The 11,824-nt window shown below is 35.5% G+C and overlaps 1 protein-coding gene across 2 annotated transcripts; it reads left to right on the top strand.

The window, feature by feature from the left end:
* Positions 1-1,738: 1,738 nt before the first annotated feature.
* On the top strand, positions 1,739-10,156 carry HACD1 (3-hydroxyacyl-CoA dehydratase 1). 2 transcript variants are annotated; one of them, XM_010173473.2, is made up of 6 exons: positions 1,739-1,873; positions 3,109-3,127; positions 3,209-3,297; positions 5,933-6,054; positions 8,359-8,537; positions 9,954-10,153. In XM_010173473.2, exons 1-6 carry the CDS (start codon positions 1,778-1,780, stop codon positions 10,034-10,036), a joined length of 588 nt encoding a protein of 195 aa, XP_010171775.1. In that variant the 5' UTR covers positions 1,739-1,777; the 3' UTR covers positions 10,037-10,153. The 2 variants fall into 2 exon arrangements, with proteins under 2 accessions (XP_010171775.1, XP_010171776.1); XM_010173474.1 differs by having other exon boundaries at positions 1,762-1,873; positions 3,215-3,297; positions 9,954-10,156.
* Positions 10,157-11,824: the final 1,668 nt, after the last annotated feature.

Genomic DNA, 11,824 nt, shown 5'->3' with positions numbered 1-11,824 from the left:
AAAATCTAAGTAACATTTGTGGGGGCAAATTTTAGAGCTCTGGCAGTTTTGATTAATGAGCTTAAAGTAGAAGAGATGAAGGAGAGGAATCATTCCTACCGTTTGTGGAAGCCTGTCTAACCCAGTGTGAGTTTGAAATGCCGTCATGGAGTGCTGGAATGGGCCATGCCAAGTGACTGCGTAGCAGTAGGCGCCGTGCGTAAGAGTGGTGAAGGGGCTGATACTGGAGTACATGCCATCTGGGGCGAACAGAGACTCATGATCCATGCAGCTCTCATGCCATTACAGCATAATGAGTCTGACCAAAGATCAGTACTCCCTGATACTCCATTTCCAGTGTTAGCCAGTACCTTATGCTTAGGGAGGAGTATAAAAACAGGAGAGGTGTTAAATATTTATCCAAATGTTTATATAAATATTTATCCAAATGTTGATTTGCTCTCTGAATCTGCCTCTGAGTATTTCTTAGACCCCTCTGCTTTGTCGCTTGGGCCCCTCCTTAGCCAGAGCTCATGTTGCTGTACAGTACGCTTGCTGTGGCTTTATGTAGAATGAAAGGACTCAGTAATTGTTCCCGGTATCATCAGACATGAAGTTAAGCTAAAGTTATTGTAATTTTTGTATTTTTCTTTTTAACTCTCAAAATAGCCATCCAATAGCCTCTGGTTATGCCTATAAATCTGTATTAAAGAACTGTTATACTTTCTTAGTCTTTGTGGATTGAAACCTGAAGTTTGAAGGTAACTCACTAGCATGATGTTTGTAAGAACATGGGCATAGATCTGCATTAAGGATGCAACATATAGTACACTATTTTGTGTAATCTTAATTATATAAACATGGTTTAAGTATGTGGACAGAATTGCACATGCCTTGGGTTCTTGTACTGGGTCTGGCCTGGGTGGTTGGGGTCAACCCACCACTGTTTACAAGTTTAGTCTCCATTTCCATTTGAGATCTCAATTTAAGTTTTATATCAGATTCCAGTTTGAATAAAAGATACTGTTACTTTCTTTCTTTTACACTGGAAGGATTGTCAGTTGCTAGCGTTGTTCAGTTTCCTTAAAAAAAAATATTAAAAAAATAGCCAACACCATCAGATGTGCTAATTAAATATACCTGCTGCCAGAAGCCAGGAGCATGGAGCACTTTGGAGTCTGATTTTCAAAGATGACTTCTCAAGACTTTTGAAAACTGAATTGTGATGGTAACTTCAGTTGGACAATCACAAGGAGAAGCATTCAGATCACTAGTCAGTTCTGAAAATTATGAGTTGAGGGGCCATGAAAAATGTAAAAATGATTTGCATACGTTCCAGTCCTTTACCTATACAAACTTGTGACCCAAAAGGCAGCTCCAGTGCCAAGTTCATTACATGTTTTAAAATAATAGTAATTCACAATAAAGATGCATGAGGATTTCATAGTAAAAATATATAGTCACTGCTAGTGAAAAGTCTGATGGACCCATGGTTTTTAGAAGGTCCCCTCAATTCAAGTCAATCCTATGAAGGTAAACAAGTCATTCTCTGTCCTTTTCCAAGTAAAGAGATAAAAGAGTGTAATGTTTACATAACATTGTATGATATTTATATCTAAAGACATTTTTAATAATCTAAGAAAAACAACAAGTGAAGAAGCAAATATATTCTGTGAAGAAAATATTCTACTAAATTATTTATGGTGGATGGATATTTTTAGAATTCTAATTTGTAATGTATCTAATAGAAACGTATCCATTCTTTTTGTTTTGTAGGTGGCTGGTATTAGGTATTGCCATGGTGCGGTTTTATATACAGAAAGGAACACACAGAGGCTTATTCAGAAGCGTTCAAAAGACGCTTAAATTTTTCCAGACATTTGCTTTACTTGAGGTAAATTTTAAACATTAGTTTGCTTTACTGGATGCTGAATTACCTATCATAGGGAAAACATATTATTAACCTGAATTTAATATCAAAATATTATATTAGTACTTAAACTCGTTTTAACTTTATTATTTAATGAAAGTTTTTTTAGGGGCAAGGTGACTAGCTGAAACAAATGTGCACATTTTTTCAAACTTAATTCTACTCTTTCTTTAAATCAAATACTGCCTGGGAACTGCTTTGATTTGAGAATCTTTAACTCAAAAGGCAAAATCTCTGAAGGCATTCCAGCCAGCAGATCAACCCTCCCGCATAGTAGATGTCTCATCTCCATCTCAAGCGATGATAGCTTCCCTCTTATCCTTTATACTGGGCTCATTATTCTTCTGTGCCTTTCCTGCTTCTGCTTATTTCCAGACTGGATTCATATGCCCCATATGATCCGTTACAACAACATCTCTGCAAGTTGTGCAAAGTATTCTTCAAGTAATACGACTTTTGCCAACTATGCAGTAGTGGTCTCAGTTTATGGTACATCTATGGAATAAAACTGTTTGGTGTATTCAGCACTTGCAGCTCTTCCCCAGGCACAACAAAGGGTGCCTATCTACATTCTAACTTTTTTTCTCAATCTGCCTACAACATCTGTAGTTCAAGCAACTATTAAAATCATGTGGCCAGCTGTATATTGGCTTTTACACTATTAAGTTTTCACAATAAGTAATTCTACTCAAATCTGTCAAAATAATGAAAAGCGCTCTACTTGCTAAACGTTACTGACTGGAAAATACAATAACTCTGAAGCTTCGTAGTTGTCATTGGCAAAATTATGCTATTAATTTGTAATGAATAAAGAACATTTTAAAGTTGCTGTGCGTTTAGCAACCCTTATATGACTCCCTCCAAATTGTCTTGTAAAATTCTTCTTTGAATAAGATAATGGAAGAGAAGCTTTCTAGTTGAAAAAAATAAATGCTTTGTAGGTATCTAAATATGTAATATATACAGTTAATTAGCAAAATAAATCTCTCGTGTTTGCACAGATCAGATACTGAGCCCATCACAGCATTAGTTGTGAGGGCTCTGACATCTATTTCTCTCAAAGACTGTTAGCTGGAGACAGAAAACCTGTTCTACTTCAAAATTAAGCCTGGGTTTATATTATTATCAAAAGGCCATATTTATAGTGTAGATAGTAACATACTGTACATCAGTAACCTCTAACTTATTTTTATTTACAGGTAGTCCACTGTGCAGTTGGTGAGTTCTTTGTTTTAGTTTCTTCTGTAACTAATTAAAAAATGAATTGTAGATCAGAGATAACATATTTCTCTTTTTAAGGAATAGTTCGCACATCAGTGCTTGTGACTGGGGTCCAAGTGAGTTCAAGAATCTTCATGGTGTGGTTCATTGCACATAGTATAAAACAGGTATGTGCATGAGCAAGTAATGTTTTGAGTGTTTTTAAGAAGAAGCTATTAATACAGTTCTCATTTCACAAGGAAAAATTCCTCCAGAGAATACTTACATACTTGAGTGTGATTTTGGAAGTTGGGGTTACAGGATGGGCACTGTCTTCGGCATGGTGCCAGCTGTGGTCTGCCTAAGTGAGATCAATGACTGCTGCTATTATTTACCAGCAGATTACCACAGTGTTACCAGTTGCCTTTCAGAAACTTAAATTACCACTTACTGAATTAATCTAAATGAAAATATATCTTAAATTGAATTTACCTGAGTAAACATGGTTGTGATTTTGCAATTAATCTTAGAAACTTCTCAAGATTTTAATGTTATGATAATATTAACATTTGATGGCATGCATACTGCATTTTTTTCATTAAAATTATATCAAGTAATCCAGCATGCCACAGTGACACTTAAGGTCCTGTATAAATGACAGTAGTTTATTTGCCCGGTTGTAGGTGGTTGTTGTAAGTCTAGTGATTTGTTAGCAGAAGGAAACAAGCAGATTGCTTACAGCTAGTAGATAGGACATTCGGTTTAGTTTCTGAGGTCTGCTTTCTGTGAAGGGCCTGTGAGAATTAAGTGATAGATTTTGAGTCTGCTCCTGAATTTCTTTAAACTTAAAAAGCTGAGCCATTAAACTGTCTCACCAGCAGATGGCATGTGCCTCTCCGCTGATGGGATATCGTAGCACCTGCCTCAGTTGTCAAATCCCTTTGTTTCAGCTCACAGAGGACTCGTTTTCTACACTTCATCTTTTCCTTTACTGTTGCTTTTCTTAACATGGCATAGGCTTTTCATAGCTCTGGGGTGTTTTTTTGGTTTGGTTTGGTTTTGGCAGGTTTTTTTGTTTGTTTGTTCGCTTGCTTTTAAGCTAAGTGTTTACATTTTTCCCTTAAGGGAAAATGTCTCAAATATTAACCAGTTTTTAATATTGAATGTTTACATAAATGCTGGAATATAGCACTGCATTTTGCCATTTTATTATCTGCAGTGGATTAAATCTTTAGCATATCCAGTAATTTTGTTTTTTCTATCTTCAGTTTAGTAGGTCAAGCTGTGTCCAAGAAAAAATACATCTGAATGTATGTCTGATTGTATTTCACGCTGTTATTGCTTAGCTGGCATGAATGTTCAAGGTCACTTTAGGTGGTGAGAGGCATGTTAGTGATGATAGCCAGACCCAGATCTCTCTACTTGACTGGAGATTTGCAAAGCAACAGATAGGAATTCTCTGCATACTTCTTTAAAGCTCTTCTGCTTGGATTTAGCACTGTGACATGAATCCAAGTTTGGGTTATCAATGTTTGTCTCTAATCGCATGAGGCTAAGAACAGCCTAATTCAGTCTTTCCCTTGGCTTATTTATTTGGATGTCTTTGCTCTTCAGTTGTTGCTATTTGTTTTTATATCTCCTTTGATTTTGTGATATTGGTGTGGTTGTTTCACTAAAATTGCACCTTCTTTGACTGACACATTGAGGGTGCGATTTTATGAGATGACAAGCACTTATAAATCTTCTTGACTTCTGACAGAGTTGTGCATTTTCAGCATCTTTGAGATGTGTTAAGCTTTGTCTCCATGTTGCATTTTATCTAAAAAACTTGTTTCCCTCTTTTTGTAATTTTAACAAAACTTGTGTTACTTTATTTTATTTCACAGACATCCCTGGAGCTTTTCAGCCTTCAGGCATGGAAGTGTATTACAAAATTCCTCCCCTTTTAAAGAAAAGAAAATTACTTGCGTGTAATTCTTCTTCTCAGAAGGTAGTGTTTGTAATAGATCCCCATGTGCCTTCTCTGTTTTGGGGGACTTTTGTTTATTTGTTCACTTAGAGTGAAAAAGAACCGATGTTTTGAAACAGCAGATAGATGTGCTACCTACCGATGAGGCAGTTTAATGACTCAGAACTTAAATCCTAAATGAGATTGTCGAGTGAGTTTACTCAAAGCTCCTGATCTTCCAACTGCTCTTCATTTAGTGATCTATCTGTGTTCCAGCTCCTTAACTACCTTATAGCTCCCTGAAGTCTGCCAAAGTCGATCTTCTGTGACTAAGTTCCAGTTAGTAGGTTATACTAAGCAATTCCTTTTGTCTAAAATTTCACAGAGATGTGCATTATATGGTGAGGAAGAAGCAAGACAAAAAATAAGAGAAAGTCTAGGAGACAGATTAGTGAAATGCAGAATGGGTAAAAACTGATTATGAAAGGAAAAGATCTTCTGTAGCATTGTTTTCTTCTTGCTGTTTTGAAGGGTAAGGAAATAAACAAGTAAAACAATCGCAAATAAAAAAGACAGCGTAGTGAAAATGCAGATAGAGAATAAAGTGGAGGAATAAGCTCACGTACAGGGCTTTATATTTTGATATTTGCATAATGGATAAAGTTTGCTCAGTCTGCAAAATGTCTGTATGTTTGTAAATAAATATGGTAAAGAACTGTACATGGTAATGGTTTCAGCATATCACTTTTATGCCAAATTTTTTGTTTTTACAAGATGTTAGTTCTTTCCATATATCTCAAACAGAAGTCTATTGCAGTCTGCACAGAAAAGAAGCTTAAGGATGAAGAAAGTGTTGGTTCTTTATACTTCTGCAGATCCAGAATGAGGAGAGCGTTATTCTTTTTCTGGTCGTATGGACTGTGACAGAGATTACTCGGTATTCCTTCTACACATTCAACCTGCTCAACCATTTGCCATACTTCATTAAATGGGCCAGGTGGAGATGTCTTGCACTTTAGTTCTCATGGTTCTGTGCATGTTAGTTTCACGCATGCTGGGCTAACACACAGGAGAGCAGATGTTTGAGCTTTGGTTATGTGTTGGCAGAGTGCAAGTCAGTTGCTTTCTTTACTTGGAATCATTGCTACCTGGTTTAAAATATTTTAGCTGACATTTTGGGGGGTGATTTGTTCTTTGCTTTCTGTGTCTCACAGTTTGAACTCGGCTTTAATTATTTTTATTTTTCCTTTTGGAGTCATCTTTTAACTTACAGTATGACTCTTTGAGATGCTTTTGAATACAATGCATAAATTTTTTAATACAAATTAAGCACCTGTGCTAGTCTTTGGGGATTTCAGGTCTTTGAAAATGTGGGAGTTGTTACTCAATATGTTGCATATTACTACCTTCTGAGAAGTTCTGCTTTATCAGAGCTTTTGTAAAGTTATAGTCATGTAGTGAAGCTAAATATTGACTTAATTTAGCACACATAAAAAGTGTGTACCACATCAAAACTGCTTTGATTTTGATGCATACTTAAGGTTGGCCACTAGATCAAATGTATTACAGAGGCTGCATGTTTACTGGGAGACTTGTCTGAAAGAGTAGTATTCTCTGTAGTTGTTATTTTAAAAATACATGCCAGACAGACAGACAAACACTGTTAGAAGAAAAATATCTTACCTATGTTTCAGCACAGGCAACTCTTATTTATAAGAGTGTATTTGTTTATTTTCTTTTATTTTTGTGTTATAGATAATGCAGTTCTGATGCTTCTAATGCATTTCTTTGAAATGTCTGATATTTATGTCCATTCTTATAATACATTATCTTTTTGCTAATACCTAGGGTGGTAGGCTTGGTTATGTTTAACCACTAAATGTCAAACTTAACAATAATCAGGTCTGGTTTCATTAATAATTTTTTATGTAGGCTTCAGAAAGAGAAATGCATTCAGAAAATACTACATTGACAGATACACTTTTTGCCATCAAATCAGTGTATATTGAATGACAATTTTTGTTTCTTTATGGTAGACAATAGGAAAAACTGACATTCTCACAGCAGAGATATATGGTGAAATATACTACAAACAAAACATTTGAAAATACATTATATTTTCACAGAGTCCACAGTATCCCGTCAAGATTTCTGAATAGTCAAACACAACTGGGCATAAATTCAGTACTCCAAGGAGCTGGAAATTTCTGATCTTGAGCTTATAATTGTAAAAGATTTGCCTGTCCATTATTAATGGAACAGGTATGATCTACATTTTAGTTTAGAATTTTCACTTTGGTTTTTTTGGTTTGGTTTTTTTTTGTTTTTTTTTCACTGCATAGATGCAAACTATGTGTCGGTCATGGCATCAGTTCCTTCTTACACCTCCCCTGCTCTGCCCTTGGACCTGTGAGTCATCTACGCCCATTTGCTCCTGGGAGAGTTTCATGTTTGGTTGCTGCTGTTGTGGATCTGATCTCTTTTGGTCATGGAGTGCACTATACCTTTCTCTCCGTGCGACAGCTCCCATTGCTGTTCCCTGCGTGAACTCAAAAGCTGTTCCTTAGGAGAAGCTGCATTTCCATGATGCACTGTGCGAAAAGGCAGTTTTTCATTTTGTCACCACCTGTGTGGCCTATGGCATTCAAACCATATTTTTGTTGAACTGAATGCTTTTGCCTTTTATTTGAACATCATCTTCCCATTTTAAAATGGTCTGATAAGTTTTTGGCACTCTTGTTTTCTTATATTTTTTTTAATTTCCATTTCCATTAATTGTAAATTAATGTGGTGTTATTTGGATTTCCCCTGTGGCAGTAGGTAAAACAGGCATCTGATATTTCTCAATGTTTTCATTATCTTCAAAATAATTATAACACATACAGTTGACCCAGTGTGTGTGCGCTGTGACAAAGATATGGTCCATATCATCTGAATTTAGGATCCAATACTGGATCTAAAATCTGAATCCTGTTGGTGACAACAGGAGCAAGATCAATAAATGTTAAAAAAAGACATTATTGGAGACTACAAATTTGTGAATTTTTTAACTATTTAGTATTAGAAAGGCGTACAAACATTCTGGTACTATTTTTAAATAAAAGGACTGAGGAATGCATTCTCTGTAAACCTAAGCAACGCTATCCAAGGTAACTGAAACTGGTATTCTGTGCCAAGTCAAGATGTGGTCCTTGATTTTGGTGCAGGAACTACATTGCTGTGCCACTAATAATTGCAAGGGCAAATTTTAAATTCATGGGTATTTCTCACAAGGTTATTTGTTTGGTTTTTTTTAATGCAGATACACCTTTTTTATCATTTTGTATCCTGCTGGAGTTGCAGGTGAACTGCTAACCATATATGCTGCTTTACCCTATGTGAAGAAAACAGGAATGTTTTCACTGAGACTTCCCAACAAATATAATGTCTCCTTTGACTACTATTACTTCCTCATTATTGTCATGTTCTCCTATGTGCCATGTAAGTATTATGTGTTGTAACACTAACAACATGATAATAAATTATCAGCAATGCTGGAAACACTGCCTGTAGTTAAATTTGCTGAACACTTTCTACTCTAAAAGCCTGCTTGTTCCAAGCTTTGCTGTGCTTTAATTGGTTAGACTGAAACTTTCTGTCCTGTTATCTGCCTCAGAACATAAGCTGTCTTAAAAATTTCAGTGAAAATGCTAAAAACATTTCTAAGACTTGGACAAAGTAAAAAAAACTTGAAGCAATGGCTTAAAAACTGTCCTGCAAGTTGTGCCAGAGATTTGCCTTGTTCTTATTACTATTAATATCCATTTATGTGTCACCTCTGAAAATCACCCTTTGTGCATGCTCAGGAAAAAACTTGAAGCAATATTCTCCAATATTTAATTTTTACAGAAATCCATCCCCCAAACCTCTCTGAACATACTCCAGTCCCTGGTTTAATGAGATTGTCCTTGTACTTCTGGGTGCAGGAAGCCACAGATGAATTGGCTAACCAGAGCTAAGATTAGAGAGACTGTCTTTCACTTCCAGTGTTATTTCCACTGGTACCTAGGCAGTGTAGGCAAGGAGAGAGCAACCTGAGTCAGATACGGCACCATGAATGGGACTAGAGCAAACTAGGCAAACAGAATATTTTAGATAGTCTGGGCAATGAGGCTAGAAAAAAGGAAAGAGATTAGGGAGAGGCATTGAGAAGCAGGAAAATTGAAATTAAAAGAGTTTGTGATCTGCATCCATAAAAGGTATTCCTTTAAGAAGTTGACCTTAAACATGGACTTTAACAGCATGCTCACACACTGTGAAATTTTTTGTCACAAGAAATCATTAAGGCCAATTGAGAGAGATTTATATGAGTAAAAAATGTCCTAAGCTATCATAACTTACTAACAGTTTTACAGTTGTTTGTATAACTTAATGCTTCAGGAATAAATCTGATGTTCTGTCCTTTAAATACAAGGATCAAATGTATCAGCAGGACAATAATATAATAAATCTCAGAGGTCCAGAGAGGGGGAGCTACTCACTTCAGACTTGAGCAAGTAGGGTAAATTTATATCCTTCTCAAAGTCTTAATTCAAACATTCTTTACCTTCGCACAGATTTTTTGAAGACTTCAGGCACTGCTGTAACGAGGTTAAGTCCTGTTTATACAAAGAAATGGTTGGGGGGAAGTTCTTTGAACACAGGGTATACATTCAGGGGGCCCTGTCTGACTTTTGAGTAATTATCATTTTGTATTTCACAGCAACGTTCATGACTTGCTATTATTTACCTTAACAAACTGCAGCACTGTGTGCCATAATTTTTCCTCAGTTCATCATTCCGCATAATTGTAGTTTTCTGTTATGTGGTCTGTTACATTTTTTTATCTAATTTGCTTTCTTTTATGCTTTGATCAAGTATTTCCACAACTCTACTTCCACATGCTGCGGCAGAGAAGAAGGGTGCTTCACGGAGAAGTGATTGTGGAAAAGGACGATTGAATCAAGCTGTGTAACTATGGTGCTTTTAATGGAAAAAAAGAGGGTAAAACCAAAACTTCCTGTGATTTTTCTGAGTCCAAGTTTTAAAACATGGAACAAGAATAAACAACTGTGCATAAAATAGCATGGACTGTATTATTTTTGAAATTAATATACCTTCAGAGTTACCTTTTCATCCTTGGTTTCATTTTGTTTTTTAATTGTTAATTTCTTCAGACAAGTTGTTTTCTTATTTTCAATAGGTTGACAAATAGCTTTAAGAATTTGAATAGTTGACTACTGTGCTTTCTATTCTGAAAAGTCTGTTATGACCTGTAATAATTATCAAGAACAGAAGGAGAGTTAATAAGTTGTACTGAAAGCACATCTTCTGGAAAACAGAGCATAAATTAAGTAATTATGTTTTTCATAGACTAGGTGGCTTAAATGTTATTTAAACTTTGTATTTAATAATACCTCTCCAGTTGCAAGTACTGTTAGCATGTTGTTCAACATTCTTTGAATTACAGGATCACACTGTAGAATTACAGGAGGACTTTTGAAAGTAGCTGAATTCTTCATCATCAGTGCAAATTTAGATCTTTCTGTATTTTCATTTGTAATTTTAAAGATATGTAGAATAATAGATATAATATTAACTGGTTAAAAATTTGTGCTAAGGAGTAGACTTGATGTGCCTACCTTTCTCTGGTCAGTGGCTGGAATGGGACTCATTTGCAGAAGACTGATTGGCAGCGTGTTTCCTATTCTATATTATATATGCAGAAAAATTATGGTATTTCATTTAGAAAATAGCTATAGTGAGATATTTAACTTCTTATAAATAGCTAAGTGGGATAAAATAAATTTGAAATAGTGTCTTAAAATATAAATTGTGCTTTGACTCATCCCATTGTGCAATTTTAATTGCTCCCTCTCCATTAATTGTTTATACTGTGTTGACCTAATTCTATTTAATGTCTTCAATAATCTGCAAGAGGGATCTACAGTATATTAATAAAAGTTACAGATTGTATTACACCACTGTATGATACCTGAGTGGGAGAGGTCCAACAAATGGATTAAATGTAAACAAGAATTAGACACAGCTTAAGAGATTCAGAGAAAAGGTAATGCATTTGAGGAAACTTGGATACTTAGCGAGAGAGAGAAGATTGAAATGTAGTAATGTAGTAAGAAGCCTTGATAATGTAGGCAACAAAGTTGCTTCTGGCATCACTACTGTCAAAAGAAGAGTATATATGCAAAAGGACTGCATCACACAGCTGGAAATGAGAATGCTCCTTGTGATTTCTGAGGTAATTTCTAGAGTAGGGTCTTATATTTTGGGTACCTCAGGGTTGAGAAATTGAGCCAATCTTCTGAAAAGTCAGAGAACAGTAACAGAATTAGTGGAAGTGAGAAAGAAGTCTGAAAGATTGAGTCATGAAGTATGTATAATTCTTTGTTAAGTGACAAAGACACATAAAGGAAGAGGCTTTCTAGTATGAAGGTGTAACTAGAACTGATGATACAAAATTGAAACAAGGTAAATAACCAATGAATATTCAGGACAAAGATCCTACCAATGACATCAGTTAGGTTATGGAATGACACAGTAGTGCTTATCAATGCATACAATTTCTTGGAAGGTTTTAAGTTAGATGTAATGCAGTAGTGGAATCTTCCTTTGGCAAGAGTTTGAACTACATACTTGTATAAGCAGTTCCCATTTTTAGCTTCAATGGTTCTATGATAGTGCAGGTTTTTTGAAACTTCTAGATACACCTTTTTCTGGTGTATCAGGTA

Source organism: Antrostomus carolinensis, unplaced genomic scaffold (assembly GCF_000700745.2).
Source record: "Antrostomus carolinensis isolate BGI_N321 unplaced genomic scaffold, ASM70074v2 scaffold12138, whole genome shotgun sequence".
In the NCBI taxonomy this organism is placed as follows: Eukaryota; Metazoa; Chordata; class Aves; order Caprimulgiformes; family Caprimulgidae; genus Antrostomus; species Antrostomus carolinensis.
Note: the sequence above shows the minus strand (reverse complement) of the source record. Positions and strands in the feature narration are given on the sequence as shown.

What these genes read in the sequence shown, in the direction of transcription:
- HACD1 (XM_010173473.2), top strand. Translation starts at nt 1,778, where the DNA reads ATGGTGCGGTTTTATATACAGAAAGGAACACACAGAGGCTTATTCAGA. An exon ending in TTGCACATAGTATAAAACAG is followed by an intron (nt 3,298 to 5,932) that starts GTATGTGCATGA and finishes ATACTTCTGCAG; the next exon opens with ATCCAGAATGAGGAGAGCGT. An exon ending in TACTTCATTAAATGGGCCAG is followed by an intron (nt 6,055 to 8,358) that starts GTGGAGATGTCT and finishes TTTTTAATGCAG; the next exon opens with ATACACCTTTTTTATCATTT.